The 22,974-nt window shown below is 43.1% G+C and overlaps 1 protein-coding gene across 1 annotated transcript; it reads left to right on the top strand.

Moving 5' to 3' along the window:
• The first annotated feature begins 259 nt into the window (after nucleotides 1-259).
• Nucleotides 260-6,903, top strand: OCSTAMP (osteoclast stimulatory transmembrane protein). The gene is made up of 3 exons (XM_083620157.1): nucleotides 260-597; nucleotides 1,851-2,901; nucleotides 4,607-6,903. Exons 1-3 carry the CDS (start codon nucleotides 536-538, stop codon nucleotides 4,964-4,966), a joined length of 1,473 nt encoding a protein of 490 aa, XP_083476283.1. The 5' UTR covers nucleotides 260-535; the 3' UTR covers nucleotides 4,967-6,903.
• The last annotated feature ends 16,071 nt before the right edge of the window (nucleotides 6,904-22,974 follow it).

Below are 22,974 nucleotides of genomic sequence, written 5' to 3'. Positions count from 1 at the left end.
ATAGTGGGAACAGCCCTGCAGGGTGTGTGTCAACCTGGAACACACAGTGGGCAGCTGTGCCAACGGTTTGCAAGACACTTTGAGGTTAAAGTCAGCTGAGCAAATTCATCACCAAGATTCAGTGTTTACTCATAGCGACCAGCCTTACCACAGTGCAAAAATAGAACTTTCCTGAATTATTTCTTCTCCTTTTCTCTGAATTGACTTTTGCAATATATAGGGTGGTTTTTAAACAGGCGTCATCAGCACATACATACAGCCTGGTAGTGATTCCTTAAGAGACACAGCAACAACTTCTAAAGCCACAACATGATGTTCACCAGCGGTGGGATGCCTTAGAGGAGGTGTCCCACATTAATATTTAGGTTACATTTGCAGACCAGATTTTGCTGTTCATCTGAACCTTTTTTCAAGTGTCTGCTTTTAACACACCCACACACCTCTTTGTCCAGAACTGCCTACCTTAATGGTTCTGTCTCATTCGGTTAGTGGTTTTATTATCTTGTCAGATATTTTTTCAGTATATGAAAACTAAATGAAAATTTGCAGGATCCCAGAGTGGTTACAAAGGACCTGGAGACGCCTTCATAATACTGGGTATGTAGAATCGACTTTAACTTAAATATCCATTTCTCTGTGTCTAGAAAAAACAAATTATCAAGCTGTTATTGAGAATTTCCCCCTAGAATTAAAAATGGTTATGTTATGTCTTGCTTTGGGAAATGTGTTTGCAAAAAAGTGATTGCAACCAGCAAAAATGGGATTTGCTGCTGTTTTTGAGGCAATGGAGGCAAGTTTTGATGTATTGCTTCAGAGAAATACCATGTGAATGTATGTACTATATGACCTTGGATGGGTGAGTTGCTCAGAGAAGTCTCAGAACAAACACAGTATGGGGGGAGGGGAGTATTTGATTACTATGGGGTGATAGTGTACAGTACTGGCATGCAATATTAATTAGTACATGTCATTATTTCACAGTTGATAAAATGCAGTAATATTCTGCATTCAGTGCAGGATGTTATTCAGTGGCTGGCACTTGTGAAACAGAATTTATCAAGTAATAATTTGTTAGATTTCATATCTGACACCACCCGGAACAATGAAAGCATATCAGTCTAAAGCTGTCAGATTTAGAGGTAAAACTTCACATTCAAAAGTTGAATGTTGATTTTGAATTTCACATTCAAAACTTGAGCGATGAAATTGGAAATTTGGCAAATCTGAAGTATTAGCAGTTTCTCCCTTTTTTGCGTTTTAATCTTTATTGGTTTTTAAAAGACATCACAGTAATCTTTCTCCATCAGAAATATACATAAAAGAAATACTGAAGTGTTGGAAATAAAGTAAAGTTGTATAATGAAATTTTGATTTCAGATGTTTACAGTGATCTTTTAGGTATTGTCTATATTTATCCCACTCTCTGTTAAATTTTTGGTCGTCATGATTCCTAATTTTCCCTGTTATTCTTGCCATCTCAGTGTACTGAAATAATTTCGTCTGCCATTCCATTTTTGTCGGTATATTATCTCCTTTCCAGCATTGGGATAATAGCATTCTCATGGCCATGGTTACATACATGAATAACGTCATCAAACCTTTCGGTATATCTACGCCTATAATACCTAGGAGAAAGGCTTCAGGTTTTTTGGCGAAGGTTAATTGAAACATTTTTTTTTTAGCTCATTGTAAATCATATCCCAAAATTCCTTTATCTTTTTGCATTTCCACCACATATGGCACATAGTTCCTTCTATTTCTTTGCATTTCCGACACAAGTTAGAGCTGGTTCTGAAGTATTAGCAGTTTCAATCATATTATTCAGGAATATCTGTTCATTATTAATACAGGATGGAAGTCTGGACTTACTTTCAAGACATTCTCTTCCCAAGGATACAAGAATTTGCCACGGAAGCTTGGCTTGCTTACTCCAGACCTCTGCCATCAAGCCACAACCAGCTATTAGCCCTTTTTCTGATGTGCTGTTGCATTGCTGCAGCCATTGGAGGACTCTTCTACAACTGGATGTTTTTCTCACTGCAATATTCTTTCCAGTTCTCTGCCGCAGCTGCTTCAGCCATTAGTTTTCTGGCCCTGTTGACCCTCTTCTTGATGCACCCCATGCGTTGCATGTTCACTATAATTGTGCCCACTTTAGGGACTAAGCAAGGGCGGAGGTTGCTCCTGTCTGCCACCTTCATGATTGTGGCTGTCAACATAGTGCCAAACATCATGAGCAACATCGAAACCATCCTGCAGGTCATCAAATGCATCTGCAAGAATTCCTCTGAGAGCCTTCTGAACTCAACAGTTCTCTTGGGGAACGCTTCATGGGACTTCAGTGACGCTCTCAAACGGGTGACTGACAACATGCCGGACAAAACAGGGAGAGCTAGGGATGGCCATGTCCGGTTTGAAACCCACAACAACAACAATTTATTGAGTCAGAGAATTATCATTGCCAGCCAAGGGATCAAGGAAGATTTCTTGCAAGTTGATGTGCTGGTCCAGAAGGTCATACTATTGGGTAACCGGGTAATTGCTGGCTTCTTCCTCTTCTATCTGATATTTGAGTCTGCTTGGTACCTGAAGAGCTACCTCACAGATCTCCATTTTGACAATGTTTACATCACCAAAAAGCTAGAAGATTTGGCTCGGGAGAACAAAGCAACTCACCTGCTAGTTTGTTCACCAAAGAAGCTGATCAAGTCCACAGGATTCAAGCTATCCCGAGAGGAACTCCTTTCTTGTGTAATGCACCTTTTTCTTCTTACCTTAGTGCTCATGTTGACACTAGTGATCATAGCAACGGACTATATCGCCTTCCATTTGGCACAAGCGGCTGTGACTGAAGTCGCCCAGTTCCCCGTTGTGCCAATGGTCATCTCGATAAAATATGAGGTGAGTATGAAAGCCTCTACCTTGGCATTTTCAAGCAAAAGGATGCAAGATGCTGATGCAAATCAAGATTTCGCTTGAATGCTCCTGCAGTCAGAATTATAAATGAAACAACCACAGCATGGTTAAAATTAACCCTGCCTCCTATTCACAACATGGTACAGCAGTACATTGGTTCTCAAACACCTTGGTACTCAAACAACTTAGAACCCAAACACTGCAAACCCAGAAGTAAGTGTTCTGGTTTGCGAGCATTTTTCAGAAGCCAAACGTGCTCCATTTTGAGTGCCATGCTTCTGTTTTGCGGTCTGTCTGCTTTTGCTGTTTATTTTGCATTTTTGTTTTTCTGACTTTTTTGTTTTGTTTTTGTGACTGATTGATTGACTGATTGTGTGACTGCAGTACATTGTTTATTGCTTTCATTTTATGGATCAATGGTCTTTGTCGATAGTAAAATTCAGTAAAAAACAGTTAAATTGCTGTTTTAGGGGTTGTTTTTAAATGTCTGGAATGGATTACTCCATTTTGCATTACTTTCTATGGGAAAGCACGTCTTGGTTTTGGAATGCTTTGGTTTTGGAACGGACTTCCGGAACGGATTAAGTTTGAGAACCAAGGTACCACTGTATTAATTCGGATGACAAGTGATGTGTAGGGACGTAAAAGGTCATCATGCGATTCCTGCAAATGCAGGTTGGAATTGGTCATCTGTAACATTCACCATACTATTAGGCCCTGCATTATCACACCTCATTTCAATTTCAGAAGAATAGGGCTCCAAACTTGAGAGTTACATTTTTAAGCTCCAGCATCACAGGACTTTCAACTAAAGAGTAGTTGGAATTATTCAAAAGCAATTAATTTAGGTTGGCTGTTGGTCAATTTCCATGGAAAGACATAAGGACTGCACACTTTATGGGGTGGGGGTGGGTGAAATGTAACTCTTAAGTCCTCGATCCAGAGACTTTAATCTCACTTCAGTCCCTCTGAAATCAGTGGGAGAACTTGCAAAATCCTAAGCTTCCTAAGCAAGTTCACTCAGAAGTAACTCCTCTGAACCTATTTTACAGATTTACTATCTATAAGCATAAAAACAACACCAGAGCATGGTTACACTTAAAAACTAAAAATATTTTTAAAGGCATAATAGGTTAGACTTCATCAAATGCATGAATATGAGACATGGTTGTACATGGACTGAAATTGTAAACAGTGAGGCCAGAAGGAAAAGAAATATGGAAAAGTACAGATGATAATAATTACCACAGTTTTAGCAGTAAAGCAGAATCTTAAAAGAGATCTCTGTATGATTTAGGATTGTAGCTAGTCCTGAGCTAGCCTTGAGTAAGTTGTCCAAATGATTTTGATAGCATGTAAATATGACTAACTTTCTAAGGACCTTACAGTTTATAACGAAGAGTACTTTTCCACTGTTTCATATCCATCTGCCATATCAGAAAATATCAGGGCAGTATAAAACAATAAAACACAAAACACACTTAAAAATCATCATCATCATCATTAAAGTGACTGGCTGATTAAACAGCTGCTGGAATTAAAAAAAAAAAGCTATTCCTGTGAAAGAGGAAAGCGAGAATGCCTGCTGGATCTCTACTGGAAGAGCATTCCACAGCATGGGATCAGAAATACTAAATGCTCTGTGTGAGTTACTGTATTTCTACTGAATCATTCTCTTTTATTCTTTCAGGCGAAGCTGATTTTTGTGCCATTTTTGGAATATATTTTTAACGGTGCTTTTTCTACAGAGCAATCCTTACCTCCGTTTGAAAGGAGCTATCATCAGAATCTGACCTTTGTCTCTGCTAACTGCCCCATGAGGTGGCCAAACCCTCCCAACAAAGCTGTGGTCCTTGCCGTTGGGCTCCTCTACTGCATCATTTATACCATGATCTTTTTGGAAACATACTCACGTCGGCTGTGCCGGAAAATTTCAGCCTCCTTTTTCAACAGCCAAGAAGACCAGAGAGTTCAGTACCTCTACAGGAAACTTGTTAGGAAACACAAGAAAAAGAATGGACACCAGCAGAAACCAACCACGCCGTCTTAAATTGCTTCCACGGAGGGGATGGCCTCTGTGCTACTATGCCAGGAGGTTCTTAGACTTGCACTAGCAAAAACAGAGCATCCTCCTCTTCTCCCCTGGAACCCCCTAAATGCCCTCAAAATCAGTCCCAAAGTATTTGGGGCCCCTTTGAAGAAGATTTGAGGAGAAAAGGGGAAACAGAAGTGCTGCTGGACTCTACCGGCACCGCTTTTGTTTCTTGGAAACAAAGGGAGAGATTCAATGTCACACTCTTCTTATTGCTCCACCAGTGCAAGCATTTTGCTCTGTCAGATGGAATGATCCCCGTCTCCTCCCGGGGTTCTCCTGACCCCCTGAGCCAATTTCAGGGGGTTGGGAGGGGAGCATTGCTCAGAGCGTCCACTGACAAGACTCATTGGTTGAATCCTGCCCCATGAAACCGTTTGTTTCTGTGAGATTCAAAAGCTCAGAGTGAATTGATTTTCAGATAAACACCATGGCCCAAAATGGCACTCATATATACAGGGAGGTGGTTTGCTATTTGACCTTTGGAGGGCTAATGCTACATTATGGAATGTTATGTTCTCTCGCTAAGTGCCACTGTCTGCTGTTTGCCTCCTTTGTTCATTGCTAATGGCTGGTGTTTTGCTCTGCAGCACCTTGTTCTGACAAAACAGACAAGTGAACAAACCTTCCTTTTTCAATCCAGAGAGAATGCAAATCCACAATATGCCTGTTCCCAAATGCAAATAACCAGCCACTGGGGGGACGGGACAATATGCCTAGTTTTGAGTACATCCACCCTATCTCCCAAACTGCCAATCGTTCGTTCCCCACAGCTAGCAAAATGCACCAGCGGCAGATGGGCCCCACTCTTTTCTGTGGAAGGTAAGAGGCAGCAAATGAGCTTTGTTTGCAGGAATCATTCATCCGCAGGATCACAGCCCATACATTCCAAGATTAGAATGTCCAGTAAAGTGAGATCACATTTTTGCCAAATGTATTAAAATAATGATATCATCATCATCAGATTTGTAAGATTTATCCTCTGATTGCACGCACTCAAGTTTAGCTAATTGGTTCATGGGCACAGAAGTGATGGTAAAAATAAAATCAGTTATTACTTTAATGTTTGCATTTATGGCACAAGCTTAGGAGATTTCTAGAGCTAGGAGAAGATTAACTGCGCTGCATTTCCAGCGTGGCCAACAGAGTTATCATCACTTAGCAGGTGTATTGTATCTGGCCATAATATATAGAAAAGCCTTCTTTTAAGATAAAAACAGATCGCAAGTTTAGCAATTCTTTGCGGTGTAATTCCAGAGAATCTTTAAATCTTGGTAGCTCTGGAACTTATGAACGGAAGGACGATTTCTAGCTTGGAGACATATTTTTAGCTTGTGTTGCGATGGTTTGTAATGCCGTGGGTATGAAATGCAGGATTGCATTTGTAAGGAACAAGTCAGTGCCTTGAGTAAAGTAATAAGTCATCATCCTTATCTCAGAGTGATTCATTTGATAGTATTTCCCCCTTGACTGAGCATTGCTGAATGTGCAGCTGGAGCCTATTGCAAATGAAGAGAAGCTCAGGCTAGAGAGAGATCAACAGAGCTGGGAAGACAGGAGCCTTGGGGCGAAGAGGTTTCAGGCAAAATAGCCATTAGAGAACTAGCAAAGGATTTTGGTGCATGTGGGGTTTTGCAGCGGGGCGGGGGCAGAAAATATATTAGATTGTGCCCCAAGTCTCAATATGATAATCCAGGAAAAGTGTGAGCACTCGGATAACAACCTGCTGGTTTCATTCTACTTCTGTTGGTGCTAACCTTTAAATCCCTAAACGGCCTCGGTCCAGTATACCTGAAGGAGCGTCTCCACCCCCATCGTTCAGCCCGGACACTGAGATCCAGCTCTGAGGGCCTTCTGGCGGTTCCCTCATTGCGAGAAGTGAGGTTACAGGGAACCAGACAGAGGTCCTTCTCGGTAGTGGCACTCGTCCTGTGGAACGCCCTCCCATCAGATGTCAAGGAAATAAGCAGCTATCTTCTCTTTAAAAGACATCTGAAGGCAGCCCTGTTTAGGGAAGTTTTTAATGTTTAATGCTGTATTGTTTTTAACACTCCATTGGGAGCCGCCCAGAGTGGCTGGGGGAACTCAACCACATGGGCAGGGTATAAATAAATAATAATAATAATAATAATAATTCTCTGCCATCAACCTGTATGAGGAGCAGAAAGCCTCCATGTGATGTGGGTCCAACCAGGAAAGGCTTAAGCCTTTTATTTAAAGAAAAATAAATCCATTTCTGCTAGGTCTAATGGCAAAACAAACAGGAGTTGGGATAACCATCCATAACACAGATAAGGATGTAAAAAGAACAGTAGGCATCAGGCAGGGCAGGAGTAAGCTGCTGGGGTGCAGAATGTGCCGAGGCAATTCAAACCAAGTCCTGATTCATACAAGCTGCTGCTGTGTGGTTGCTCTGTCAACATGATTAGGTACTTAGGTTGCAGTGCAAGTGCTTACACAGCCGGGAGCGGTGTGGTTCGGAGAGATGATGAAACTCTTGCCCATATCACCACCACGGCTGGACCCCAGGCAGCTGCAACACTGGCATGGAAATTTGTCATCGGACTCATGTGGTTTTTGGTTACCGATGGCATGGGGTAGGAAACTGTCCATGGGAGAAATATAACCACACCTCCACAATCGATATGCATTGACCTGACAAGGCTACCCAAGATTCAACCAGGTTCAATCAATACACCAGAATTGGGGAATGACCAATTAAGAAAGTTGACATCTAATGCCCTGTGATCCTGAGATGAAGGGCAGTATAGAAATGAGAGAGGGAGGGAGGGAGGGAGGGAGGGAGAGAGGGAGAGAGAGAGAGATATTTAACATTGAGGATATTGTTAATAACTTAGATTCAGTCTCAGCCCAAAAAAATAAAATATGAAAAAAGTAATCTTCTTAGATATAAGGATTTTTGTCTTTTAGATCAAAAGAACCTCTTGGTTTATGTTAGGGGTAAAAGAAAAGAAGTCTCATCCATGGTTTGAATATTTTCAAAATTGTGTAGCCTTAGCAAAATATGCATTTTTTTTTCCTGTTGTGGCAGAATTCAAAAAGCTCACATTGAAAAAACAGAAGGCAACTGTTTTCAAATATTAGCAAACTGTTGCTAGGTTAGGATAACTGAACCAGAGCAAATTCAATATTATATAATAAAATGGAAGCAACATTTGGGAGGAAACACTCCAATGGCTATGTGGGAAAGATTCTGGAATCAAAGCCCATAAAACCACCCAAAGCTGATGCTGGAGAAACCAAGAAATTTATGTGATTTGTATTTATGGTCATTGAAAAAATAGATTTTTTTATGCTGATCTTTGTAATTTTATTTTATACCATAATAAAATATTTTTGGAAAAGCAGCTGTGACTAGGCTAAAGAGAAACCAATCATTGGAAACAACAGCACAAAATCCATTTTAAAGCTGGAAAACCAAGGTCCTGCCTCCTTTCACCATTTTGTCATTGTCAAGGGCGTTTTGCCTTCTTCACAGATAAGCTATCTAACTGATTTGGCAATTTATTCCTATTATGAATAAAATGTTTCTGACTGAATCGGACTCTCTCTCCAGAATGTTAGCAGCAATCCAAGTTGCTGCTAAGGGCCTGTTCCATCCGATTTACGTAATATAACCGGATGCCATTCCAATCACATATGCACAAGTGACAAACCCCATTAGCTTCAGGCACATTAGGAAAGATAAAATGCTGTAAGAGACGCCCTGGGAACTTTCATATGCCTTCCTAAGGAAACTGCTGCTGTAATCATTTCCATACGTTTCTGAGCTCTGCAGCTGTTAGCTTTCTTCGTGTGACATTCTTTTCAGATTCACAGTGCTTTCAGTTCTGGGACTTCCCTGAAAATCTTGGAAGAAGGGAAAAGTCCCTTGCATTTGTCAGCCAAATAGTTAATTGTGCTCCCTTTGGTTCACTGAGACTAGTGTCAGATTTAGGGTGGTGTGGGCGGTTGCCCCACACAGGGCGCCAAGTCGAGGGGTGTGTGCAAGATAACAACAACAACAACAACAACAACAACAACAACAACAACAACAGTAATAAAATGAATTATTTGGAAAATAAGAATTGCAAACTTCTGTCATCCCTCGCATTGCCATAATATCAAAGTCTGCCCCTGCTGAGTCCAAGGGCGGGTTTGCACTCATGGTTTTTTAAACTTAACAAAGGTTTAAGGAATGGTTTTCATAGCATAGATAGACACATGACATCCTACTTTTAATGTTCATAATGTGTTATTAAAATGTGACACCAGAGAGCAACCAGCAATCAGGAGCCAGCATTTTGACAGAGAAAACAAACTTAAGAATCGCTTTTCATTTACAAGTATGGGCTGTGACATTTTAGAACGGTATATCTAATATCGTTCTAATGACGTTAAACAGGTCAGTGTAGATCCAGCCCAAGTTTGCAGCATAAAAACAGCCCATTCTTTGCAAACCATAACCCAGTCTATTAGCATAAGAATTTCAAGGAAACCACATCTCTTTAAAGCCTTGAGTAAGAAACTAGAAAAATTCAAGTTAAAGCAGACAGGAATCCCTCTAGTTAGGTTTGTAAAACGACACAAATGAAGTAGGAATAACTGCAGAGTAAATCAGCAACAGAGAAATTGTGCACTAAGTACTGGAACAGTCCCCTCCCACACTCTAAATTAAGAAGGGGTGAATCTCAAATGCAGCCCACATTTTTCGTTTGTTTGAAAATATGTGGTTATGTGCCTTCCCCCTCAGGGATTTATTTATTTTCCTTTATCTTAAATGCCACCTCCAAAGTGGCAGTAACATTAATTACATTTTTTTTAAAAGCTGGCTTTAAAAAGCCCCACAAATCTCAAGAGAGCTAAAAAGGGTAGTAGTAATTATAAGTAAGAACAGCAGATGCTCTATAATCTAGCTATCTATATACAGAGTCATATTCCCCCAGACAAAGCGAGATAACCTGAAGGCAAAAGCAGCTGTAGAGATGGATGTGAGTCAGGATTCCACAATCCCAGTAGAACCATTTCCCCCACAGTGCCAAGGATAAGCTCTGGAGCATATCAAGAAGCATGAGCAGATAAGCTGCTGGTTCTGAATCAATCAAAGACCACATTCACACTATGCATCTAAAGTAGGATGGTGCCTTTTTAAAAAAGGGTTGCCACCACTCCCTTATTTGGGTTGTGTGGCAACATCCATGAAGTAGCAGGTTCTGGGGACATCTCGTGGGATGTCAGCATGGTCTCACCGGAAGCTGCCGATACTGTTAAGTTGTGGGTGAACATATCAGACGACCCAGCAATTCTTCAAACAGCTCTTGTTTATTCACAGGCTAGAACAGAACTGAACTGAAGGGTCCAGCCAGCCTGCTTATATAGAGCTCCAGTACAACACAACTGTAACAACTTTCTGTAACTATCCAATCACTGAACGTCACTTTCAATCCCTTATTTGCATATGTGGACTGAGTGAAAACTATCTACAGTATCCCCTGCTGGCCCAGGGTGAGAACTTCAGTACATAACAGATACCATTTCTCCACTGGCATGGGGTTGGGCACCGTGCCCACAGGGGTGCTGCCTCTTGGTGTTCCCCCACCCAAGGAATGATCGGAATCGCAGACCCACATCTGGAGTGCCAGAGGTTTCCCCACCACCATAGCAAGAGCTGTTTTGAAGACAAGAGTCTGGTCGGCAAACATGGTCCTGCTTTTTGCAATCTGGTGTGGCCTGCCATGTCTTTCCAATATCAATGTATGCAACATTTCAGCATTATTTCTGGAAGCTGAGCTGTCCCCTTGCAACAACAACAACAACAATTTATTTGTACCCCACCCATCTGACTGGGTTGCCCCAGCCACGCTGGGCAGCTTACAGCACATATAGAAACATAGTACAGTGGTACCTCAGGTTACAGACACTTCAGGTTATAGACTCTGCTAACCCAGAAATAGTACCTCAGGTTAAGAACTTTGCTTCAGGATGAGAAAAGAAATCGTGCTTCAGCGGTGCAGCAGCAGCAGGAGGCCCCATTAGCTAAAGTGGTCTTCAGGTTAAGAATGAACCTCCAGAATGAATTAAGTTCTTAACCCGAGGTACCACTGTAAAACATCAAACCTTTAAAAGCTTCCCTAATCAGGGCTGCCTTCAGGTGTCTCCTGAAAGATATACTATGGAAGCAATACACTGTTGATACTAGCACCATCATGTCACACTGGTGGTGGTTAGAGGGTCTGACTAGGACCTGGGAGACCAGCTTTCAAATCCCCACTCGGGCATGAAGCCCACTGGGCGATCTTGTGCCAGTCAGTTTTTCCTCATCTAACCCACCTCACAGTTGTTGTGTGGATAAAATTGAAGGGAGGGGGAGGCGTCTGTCACTGTGACCTCCTTGGAGGAAAGGAGGGGGGATAAATACATAAAGAGAGAAAGAGAGAGAGAGAGAGTCAGCAGTGTTTGGCGAGGCATTTAAATTGGTGAGTTAGTAGAGCAGCAAAGGGCTAATCCATGGGTAGGCAAACTAAGGCCCGGGGGCTGGATCCAGCCCAATCGCCTTCTAAATCCAGCCCGCGGACGGTCCGGGAATCAGCATGTTTTTACATGAGTAGAATGTGTCCTTTTATTTAAAATGCATCTCTGGGTTATTTGTGGGGTATAGGAATTCGTTCATTATTCCCCCCCCCAAAAAAAATAGTCCAGCCCCCCACAAGGTCTGAGGGACAGTGGACAGGCCCCCTGCTGTAAAATTTTGCGGACTGCTAATCCCTCTCCCATGCAGCTTACCCCCTCCCCCCCACACAGTTCGGAACTCTGTGGCTCCTTTTTGAAGAAGTAAATTGTTTTGGGAGTTCCATTCACAGAACTCTAGTATAATATAGTTTGGCCCTAGGTCCTTTTGGGATCCACATATTTGATATTTTGGCTGATAAGTGTGCTGGAAACTGAGCTGTTACAATATAATGTTTTTTGGGTTTTTTTAAAGAATCAAGCCAACGATGGTATGAATGGCTATGCTGGAAATCAGGGAAGTTTGCCAGGGGTGACTTAAGTACATTTTAGAGGTTATGAAATGTGGAGTTAAAAAAGGGATGCGTGATGATGGTGATTGGCTACGCTAATGAGTCACGGGCTGAAATGGTGGGCCATCTGCTGTGAGTAGGGTTGTGATGCTATCTTGGCCATCTGCCCAGTACACTTTTAAAGAGGATGGTAGGGATCATATGAGCCAACTCTTAGGGTCAGCCACCCCACCCCCCAAAAAAGTTGGTGGGCATTTCCATTCAAATGGTTTGCATGCACCGCATCTTGTTATCAATTATGTGGGGCAGGGTTCACCTGCCCCCCCCCAATATTTTATTCAAGTTGGCACCCCAGGTGGGAATTGTGATACAACTTCAGAAGGATGTGGTTTCCAATACCTGGGCAATGTCCATCTCTAGAAAAATAGAACATAAGTACATGGCTCAGAGTGGGACACGGGTGGCACTGTGGGTTAAACCACAGAGCCTAGGACTTGCCGATCAGAAGGTCGGTGGTTCAAATCCCCGCGACGGGGTGACCAGGATTTCAGAGAGTTCCCCATCAATAGTGCAATCACCAAGAACATACGCACGCCTGCTCTCGTGGTATGTAGGTGGATGTGACAGAACAGCAAATGTTATGGACTATTGCTAAAAACCACAAAGGGACACGGGTGGCGCTGTGGGTTAAACCACAGAGCCTAGGACTCACTGATCAGAAGGTCGGCGGTTCGAATCCCCGCGACGGGGTGAGCTCCCGTTGCTTGGTCCCTGCTCCTGCCAACCTAGCAGTTCGAAAGCACGTCAAAGTGCAAGTAGATAAATAGGTACTGCTCCGGCGGGAAGGTAAACGGCATTTCCGTGCGCTGCTCTGGTTCGCTAGAAGCGGCTTAATCATGCTGGCCACATGGCCCGGAAACTGTACGCCGGCTCCCTCTGCCAATAAAGCGAGATGAGCGCCACAACCCCAGAGTCGGCCACGACTGGACCTAATGGTCAGGGGTCCCTTTACCTTTACATGGCTCAGGACCAAAACAGATGGGAAAGTTTTAATTTGATCTCCTGCCATGTTTCTTTCTTAACTCAAATCAATTACACATGCACTTATTTGAATGGGAAACTGCTGGGGAAATGGGTTTTTTAACTCTTCCCCATGTCATTTTCCAAGATGCCCAAGATTCCATTAGCCCTGCTAGGGGGGAATGCAAATAGTTATATCCCCACCCCCCCTGCCAACGACACACACACACACACACACACACACACACAAGCTGAAATTATAGCAGCTCTATATCTTTCTCTGTATAGATGAGAACAGGAAGTGGCCTATGGGGAAGCATTGCTTCCCCAATCAAATTAGCACACACACAAATACACAGTGCTGCTTTATGGGAGAGAGAAAGATCCCAGAAGATCCAGCTACATATCTCTTGCATCACATCTTAACTGCCACATTCCTACCTAAAGCAAAGGTGGAGATTCAGAACACAGAATTGACAAGTGATTGCCACTGCGGGTGATGCACCTTGGCAGATAATCACCAGCATGTTGTGCTTCCTGCAGATTCTATAATCATCCCTGCATTAATTGTTTATGCTTAGTTTACTTATTAAGAGTTCGGGTTGAGTTTTGCTGCTGCCGCCGCTGTTATCTTTTTTTCTTCTTTTTTTGAAAAACCATGACAGCTTGAGAGACGCTCCCTTTAAGAAACAAAAACTGAAACTCTACAGATAACTTATACAGAGAATATCCGATTTGTGTGCTGACTTCTTACGATCCCTGGACAGCTTCAAGATGCATGACTCACCCTTGCTGCCTGAACCGCATGGCATTTTGGAAAGAAAGGTGATGCTCAGGTGTTCAGTGCATTGTTGCACCTCTGAGAGATCAGGCAGCATTTAAAGGCATGAGGATTTGATATTTTTTAGGACTGCTCAAAAAAATAATAATTTGCCTGCTGACATTTACCAGTGAAAGCAATGGAGTGAGATAAACTCTTCATATGCACCTAATCACAGTGGAAGCACCACTGGCTATGAATGTGGTGTGCACACATTCTGACTCTTGCATTATGTTTTATTAACTAAACATCAGCCCTCGGCTGTCATAACAGCGCATGGTTGGTGACAGTTTGGAAAATCTATTTTAGAACAAACACAGTGTAATTAAAAACACAGAGAGGCGCAGCGTGGCTTATTATTTCTCATCCTCACCGCCCTTCCCTTCCATTTAGGGGACGTGAACGTACTTTAATAAAGCCAACCACTTATTCAAATGTAAATTGCATCTGGAGACAATGATGTATTTTAAGTGTCTGATTCATCTGCTGTTTATTAGCTAATCATTTCCTTCCATTCCGTTATTCCTTTCCTAAGGAATAATGCTGTGGTGCAAATTAAATGGTGCAAAAGATGGAGTCCATCTTTAGCGGCAGCTAAAAAAGCCAATGCAATTCTGGGCTGCATCAATAGGAGTATAGCATCTAGATCAAGGGAAGTAATAGTGCCACTGTATTCTGCTCTGGTCAGACCTCACCTGGAGTACTGTGTCCAGTTCTGGGCACCACAGTTCAAGAAGGACACTGACAAACTGGAACGTGTCCAGAGGAGGGCAACCAAAATGGTCAAAGGCCTGGAAACGATGCCTTATGAGGAACGGCTAAGGGAGCTGGACATGTTTAGCCTGGAGAAGAGGAGGTTAAGGGGTGATATGATAGCCATGTTCAAATATATAAAAGGATGTCACATAGAGGAGGGAGAAAGGTTGTTTTCTGCTGCTCCAGAGAAGCGGACACGGAGCAATGGATCCAAGCAACAAGGAAGAACTTCCTGACAGTAAGAGCTGTTCAACAGTGGAATTTGCTGCCAAGGAGTGTGGTGGAGTCTCCTTCTTTGGAGGTCTTTAAGCAGAGGCTTGACAACCATATGTCAGGAGTGCTCTGATGGTGTTTCCTGCTTGGCAGGGGGTTGGACTCGATGGCCCTTGTGGTCTCTTCCAACTCTATGATTCTATGATTCTATGCTAAAATTATGGGTATTAAAAAAATTACTATGTCTTCTCTTTTTTTACCTTTCTCCATGCCTGGGTTGTGTGGAATGCTAGTATTCGAAGACTCAGTGCCGTATTAGAACAGAGCTGGTGGCCTTACATATGGGAAGCGATTATTATAAAAGTGCCGGCAGCACTCTCAGACACACACTTCCTCTCTTTTTCAGTTTTCAATTAGAGAATAGAAAAAACAGACAGTGGAAATTTCAGGGCATTAGCACAAGTAATGCCAGAGGGGGATGAGGGGGCAAGCCCCCAGATAAAGAGCTCACTCCCCACTTGCCCCATATTTCTGAACTTGTCATTAACATATGCTTCCCCCAAACCAATGGTGAGTACTCATCTGTGTGTGTCCGTCACCCCCCCCCGCCCCCCATATAAAAAATTAAAAAGTTATTTAAAAAAAAGTTTGGGCCCATTCTGAGCATCTGGCCTTGCCTATGGGTAGCCATGTGTCACACTTGGGACACTCGGAGGGTATGCTAGCAATTATATTTAAATTTGCACCTATGCTTATACATCAGCACATGGAAAAACACTACCCCATCTTGTCATTCTGTTGTTCACATCGTCAAGAGCACAACAAGGTTCAGAGGCCTCCCCACACCAAACTTTTTATGGACCTCTGATACTGAGGAACACGCTGATATTTTCCTCACCTCTCCTGCTGCTCCAGTATCCTGCTGCCCCAAGACTTACCTGACAGTTGCATAGGAAGCTGCTTTATACCAAAGCAGATGCATGCAGAAGGTCCCAGGTTCAAGTCCCAGCATCTCCAGTTAGAATCACAGAATCATAGAATTGTACCACTGGAAGGGACCCTGAGGGTCATCTAGACCAAACCCCCTGCAGTGCAGGAATCTTTTGACCAATGTGGGGCTTGAACACACAACTCTGAGATTACCGTATTTTTCGCTCCATGAGACGCACTTTTTTCTTCCTAAAAAGTAAGGGGAAATGTCTGTGCGCCTTATAGAGCGAATGCGTGGTCCTTGGAGCTAAATTGCTCAGGGGCAAAAAGCAGATCGTGCTTTTTTTTTTTTTAAAGAGGGAAGTGGGTGTTGAAACAAAGCTGCTGATCAGCAAGCGATTGGGAGCGAGATAAGGGACGCTAGCAATAAAGGAGGCTGCCTGGGAGCGGGGAGGTAAAGACAGCAAATTTGCAAGGACAGGAAGTCTAAAGCAATGAGGAGAGAAATTAGAAGAAAAGGAGGAGCAAAAAACTGCTCCAGCTAAGGAAAAGACACTAAGGCAAGCAAGAGGGAAGGGAGTGTTGAAAGGAAGCAGCTGATCGGTAAGGGATCGGGAGCGAGATAAGGGACGCTAGCGATAAAGGAGACTGCCTGGGAGGGGGAGGCAAAAGCCCATGGATCCTCAGGATTTTTACATTGGGTCACCCCAAATTCACCATCAGATCACATAGCATGTCCATTGCTATAGCCTGTACCAAAAAAACCATGCATCCACTGTTTTGTGGGGCTGCAAAAACGTGGTTACAAAGCATGGATCCACATGGATCCTCAGGATTTTTGCATTGGGCTACCCCAAACTCACCGTCAAATCACATGTCTGTGGCCATAGCATGAACCACAAAAATCATACATCCACTGTTTTGTTCAGAATATTATTATTTTTTTGTTTTCCTCCTCTAAAAACTAGGCGCATCTTATGGTCAGGTGTGTCTTATGGAGCGAAAAATACGGTAAGTCTCATGTTCTGCCAAGGTGGGACTGGGAGAGGCTCCTGTCTGAACCACAGACAATCAGAGTCACTTGGGGGGGCTGGCTCAGCACAAGGCTGCTTCCTGCCTACTTACCATCATTCCTGTAATGAGCTTTGCTTGACTGACATTTCACCTGGTCGTTCCTACCATACTCATCAAATTTCCTTGTAAAACTCATATTGAAACCCTCCTGCATCATTGTCAGCTAAATATTCAGGCCCAAGAAATATGCCACCGCTCTTTAAATAAGATGCAAATGCTTTTATTCTTAATCTGCTCCTTATCCAGTTACTTGTGCTGCATTTTTAAAACTGGAACTTAACCTGCATCTGAGAGATTGTGTCTTAAGGATAAAGAGAGAAAGGATTTGAATATTGTTGTTTAATTAGTTCTGAAATCCAGTACTAATGCGGGCGGCAAAAATATGCAATTAGGGAGCCCTTTTTATAACAGACATTCATTAGAGCCAAGCTCAGTTTAAGATTAATTCATTATAATTAACAACATGATACAAAGTACCGTAGACCTGTAGTCCTTTAAAGAAAAAGTGCTCGGAGAATGATTCATCCATTATTCATAGCCTGTACTTTTGTTTGCTAAAGGAAAATCTTCCTAATCATTAGTATTAATCCACGAGATAGCTGTCCCAAAGGGCATTGCACAACTGGGACCTGCAAGGAGAAGATGCAGCAGAGAGGGCTGCTGTTCAGGACTCCATTGCATCTCTCTCTTCCATCACTCATGTGCTCCGTCCCCACAACATTCTGCCAGCAATTTAGGGATGCAAGAAGGCAGCAATTCTGAAAACGTTGCACAGGCAGTAAAACTTGGCTTAGTTACAGTGGTGAAAGTTCCTAAATCATTGGTATAGGAACACAAGAATGGCTTGGGGCTGGTTGCTCCAAGCTCAAACCTCTTTACATATTGAGCTTCTCTGGTAGACTGGGGGTACAACAATAGGCTTCATTACCTTCCTCCCAAGGTGAGGTGGAGTGACCTAGCTAAACCTGGCAGAACAGCTTACTCTATGGTGTTAACCCCTTCATGCATTAACTAGACTTAAGCATGTTCATTCTATGAGGATGGTTATCTCACATGTACTTCTGCAAACCTCCCCCCCCCCAAGTTTGCCAATACTTCTCAGGGATGGGGGGAGGGGAGCTGTTGGCTGCATAATCAAAGGCGCTGGCAGTCTGAACAAAGGGAATTATGGAATCACAGAAGCCAGAGAATTCACGAAATTCCATTTCAAAATGTAAGAACCTCCATCCATGACTGGCAGCTTTGTTAGTTGCTTAACAGAACTATCCCATTCATGTTTACTCAGAACTAAGCACTCTGTGTTCAAAGGGACTTACTCCCCAGGTAAGTGGTGCTAAGATATAAGGTCCTATACAGCTTGGGAGTAGGTTTCTTGAGAGTCTGCCTTATCTCTTAACTGCGCTCTGGGGGAGTATTTCTCCTGCAATTTCAAAGATTTCAAAAGCCCATTTCACAGCAACTTGGAGCTGGCTTTTAGCATGGCTGACCATGTTCTGTGGACAAGCATTCCTGACAAGATACAACAAGCACCCACTATCTGCACTTTCCGGAAACAACTGAGGACATTTGTATTTCATGAAACTTTCCTAGCTAGATGAATACATCTCGGCCATAGGTGTCTGTTTTGTATTGTTTTTAAACTCATCAATTGTTACTTTTTCTGCTGTTGTTGTTTAGTCGTTTAGTCGTGTCCGACTCTTCGTGACCCCATGGACCAGAGCACGCCAGGCACTTCTGTCTTCCATTGCCTCACGCAGTTTGGTCAAACTCATGCTGGTAGCTTCGAGAACACTATCCAATCATCTCATCCTCTGTTGTCCCCTTCTCCTTGTGCCCTCCATCTTTCCCAGCATCAGGGTCTTTTCCAAGGAATCTTCTCTTCTCATGAGGTGGCCAAAGTATTGGAGCCTCAGCTTCAGGATCTGTCCTTCCAGTGAGCACTCAGGGCTGATTTCCTTCAGAATGGAGAGGTTTGATCTTCTTGCAGTCCATGGGACTCTCAAGAGTCTCCTCCAGCACCATAATTCAAAAGCATCAATTCTTCAGCGATCAGCCTTCTTTATGGTCCAGCTTTCACTTCCATACATCACTGCTGGGAAAACCATAGCTTTTACTATACGGACCTTTGTTGGCAAGACTTTTTCTGCTATAACACAGCAATTTGCTTTGGGGGCCGCTGATGCTGCTTCAGATATTAACACTGTCTGCCTAGGTCCTTGCCTACTTTCCTTTGTAAGCAAACAAAAATGAGGCCCTGGCACTTTCTCTTCCCAAGGAAACAAATCTTGCCATGGCTGCCTCTGAAACAACCATCAGGAAACACAGTTTGGTAAATTCAGTGAATCTTAAACTGCTTCTAACATCTGATTATCAACTGATGAATAAAACCTAACAGAGAGGGGGGGGCTCCCAAGAGAATGAATTTTGTGATAGTTTTTGACTTTGCCTGGAACATGCCCAGTGGCTTCCTTAATGGAAAGTATGGGCATGACCTAGCCAAAATTAAACATTTATAAGTCTCATTGATTTCAACTTCAGAAAGCTAAGAATATGCTCAGCTCTACCAATTAAATCAACAGAATGTGGTTTTTTTAATTTTAAAAATGTGTTTTTTAAAAAAATAAATAAGATAGCAGATTTGTTTTGAAAGAAAGCACCTAGACTACATTAACTAATTTTTTTTCCCTGGTGTGCATTTGCATCAAATCCATTCCATTATTAACTTCATTCTAGCAGTCCAATCCCTTCCTCATGGGAAGCATCACTATGCTTCAATGCACTGTGAAAACTAAGCATACCTGTCATGGGTATGCCAAGGCTTTTGCAATCTGGGATTCTCATTAAGTAATCTCTAATCTCATTAAGTGAATCTAGTTAATTATTTTGAAGGAGACATTTTCTCTGGATAAAGACACTCCTTCAAGCATTAAGTTTCTATTGACAGATTTGTCTACAGCAAGATTAATGGGAAACAATGGTCATGGGGTTTAAACTCCAGTTACAGGGGGAAATAAGACTTTGCTGGATGCTGAGAACATCTTTCAAACAAGTAATCATCAAACCCTTTTGCCAGTCAGTTCCCTGTGGTGATAAAGTGGTCTGGATCTTTTTGGAAATGTGTCTCTTTGGGGAGGGATCCTGAACTGGATGGAGCAATCTTAAAAGATGGCCCTAATTTGGACAAAGTGCTTGTAGAACACAGGAAACTGCCTGACCTTAAAGGTCAGGCTATTTGTCTGTGATCCAGAGTTAGCTACTGCAATAGCAGCTCTATGGGGAGTCAGAGACATCACTTGCTACCTGATTCCTTCTGTCTTCAATTGTCAAAGATTGATCTTTTACTATTTGTACTAATTGCATTTATTCATCCTATACTGTATAAGCATTGGTGACCACATGCTTGAGGAGGTAGACAATTTTGTCTACCTTAGGTAAAGGTAAAGGACCCCTGAGAGTTAAGTCCAGTCTCAGATGACTCTGGGGTTGAGGCACTCATCTCGCTTTACAGGCCGAGGGAGTGAGCATTTGTCTGCAGACAGTTTTTTCCAGGTCATGTGGCCAGCATGACTAAGCCACTTCTGGCGCAATGGAACACCAAAACCAGAGCAGCACACGGAAACGCCGTTTACCTTCCCACTGGAGCAGTACCTATTTATCTACTTGCACTTTTTTGGCGTGTTTTCGAACTGCTAAGTTGACAGGAGCTAGGACAGAGCAACGGGAGCTCCACCATAACCAGAAACCTCTCCGTTGATGCTGAGCTGGACAAGTGCATTGGCAATGCAGCTGTTGCATTGACTTGCCTCTCCAAAGGGTATGGGAGAATGTGGTGCTAACGACCAATACTAAGATGGAAGTCTACCAGGTTTGTGTGTTGAGCATGCTACTTTATGGTAGTGAGACGTGGGCATCTTATAACCATCAGGAGCGATGTCTCAACACCTTCCACTTTCCTGAGTCAGGGAAATTTTGGGCATCACATGACCAGGCAGAGTTTCAAAGATGTGCTCTCCCAAGCCCACATTCCCAGGCTGTTCGCACTGTCTCTGGCTTGGTTGTGTCCACAGAATGGAAGATGGCAGGATCCCCAAGGATGTGCTCTATGAGGACCTTGCTTCAAGCACCAGGGCCATTGGCAGACCAAGAAGTTTGCAAACATGAAGGGTGGCAACATCAACACTACTGTATGGGAATCCCTTGCAGATGACTGTAGTGTCTGGAGACAGGCAAGTTACTGTATTTTTCCATGTATAAGACGATGCTTTTGCTTTAAAAAATTAGGCAAACATTGGGTGTCGTCTTATACATGGATAGTGAATGCAGGGGGGGGGGACTGCAATTAATGGCAGCAGCAAGCAGGAGATTGGCAGCGGCAATTGGGCGGGTGATTGGTAGCTGCAGCAAGGCCTGCTGGCGATTGGCTGCGGCTGCAGCAATTGGGCAGATGATTGGCAAGTAGGCTGGTGGGCTGTTGGTGGTGGTAAACAGGCAGACAATTGGCGGCTGCGGTGAGGTGTGCGATCGGCAGTGGCTGTGGCAAGCGATCGGCAGTGGTGAGCAGGCAGGTGAGCAATTGGCAGACTTCCCCCCCCCCAAAAAAAAGCTAAACAACTTAATTTCTTAATTTCGGGTTAAAAGATAGGGGTCTTCTTATACATGGGGGGCGTCTTATACACGGAAAAATATTGTAGGTTGTGCATTCGTAGCAGAGTCCAGAGGAGGAATGACTGCTAGGAGGAGCACAGAGAGAAGAAACACCATGGAGCATCTGTAGCAGCACAATTGGAGGCCTTTACCTGCCCCAGCTGCAACAAAACATGTCTCTTCCATATTGGTCTCTACAGCCACAGCAGGCGCTGCGACCTTCCAACAGTTTGACGTCACCCACAAAGGCACACTCCTCCACTGTCTCGCAAGACAGACAGATGTCAACAAAACTGCCCCCTGCCACTGTCTTACTACAGTGGTACCTCAGGTTACATACGCTTCAGGTTACATATGCTTCAGGTTACAGACTCTGCTAACCCAGAAATAGTGCTTCAGGTTAAGAACTTTGCTTCAGGATGAGAACAGAAATTGTGCTCTGGCGGCGCAGCAGCAGCAGGAGGCCCCATTAGCTAAAGTGGTGCTTCAGGTTAAGAACAGTTTCAGGTTAAGTACGGACCTCCAGAACGAATTAAGTACTTAACCTGAGGTACCACTGTATTATGAAGCAAACATGAGGCTAGTCATATGTAGTCTTGCCCTAAAAATAACACATGCAACATGATGCATCACATTCAATGGGGTTTAATCCCAACCATCTTTAGGACTGCAGCCCTGCCTTCAGCAAGGAAAACACAAAAAGTTGGAACAAGCCTTATTCATTATTGCAGTAATGCATCCCAAGGTTGCAAAGCATATCTGCTGCAATTACAATGACCGTCTTCGTTTCTCTTTCGGCATATGACCCAGTTTTAATCAGCTATTTTAAGTGGATGATTTATGGCATGAGCCTTTTGCAGTTCCATTGCCCTCTTCATAACACAAATGCCTGCTTACTCACAGAGCTTTTGCTCTAATACTTTTCTAACTGTCCTGGACAGCTTCGTTATGAGGGTAGGCTTCTTGGCCCACAATTTTCTTGGGTGTATTCATTCTGCAACTGCTGAGTAATTAAAAGTTATTGAGAAAACGTGAGCAGGCAGCGATGCTGGCAGAAGATGATCCAGGAAGTCTGCCAAAAGCAGAACTCTGCCAGAAGCAGCATTCAAGATAGACAATGTTTGCCGTGCTGATCCCTGTGTTGACAATAGTGGCATCTTATTATCAAACTAGCAATTGGTAGAGGAGGTGGCAAAGTTTCCTTTATTAAGCAGGATCATATTTTTAGTATCTAAATAGATAAGCTACTCCAGAAGTGTAGCTAAGTTAGGCCTAAGCAGTGCTTTTTTTTCTGAGGGTACACATACCCCTAAACATTTCGAGGATCTAAGTTTGGCCTCATTGAGGGGCAGTATTTCAATATGAGTAGGAAAATGAAAGTACCCCTAAACATTTTTTCTCATGCAGCAGAAAATGGGAGAATCTTGAGGTGGGTTGCATACCTGTCAACTGCCTCAGAAAACAACAACACAGCACATGCCGTTCTTTTC

Source organism: Podarcis filfolensis (genome assembly GCF_964270895.1).
Source record: "Podarcis filfolensis genome assembly, chromosome: 6".
Lineage (NCBI taxonomy): Eukaryota > Metazoa > Chordata > Lepidosauria > Squamata > Lacertidae > Podarcis > Podarcis filfolensis.
The sequence above is the reverse complement of the archived record's forward strand: the minus strand, read 5'-3'. Positions and strand labels throughout refer to the sequence as shown.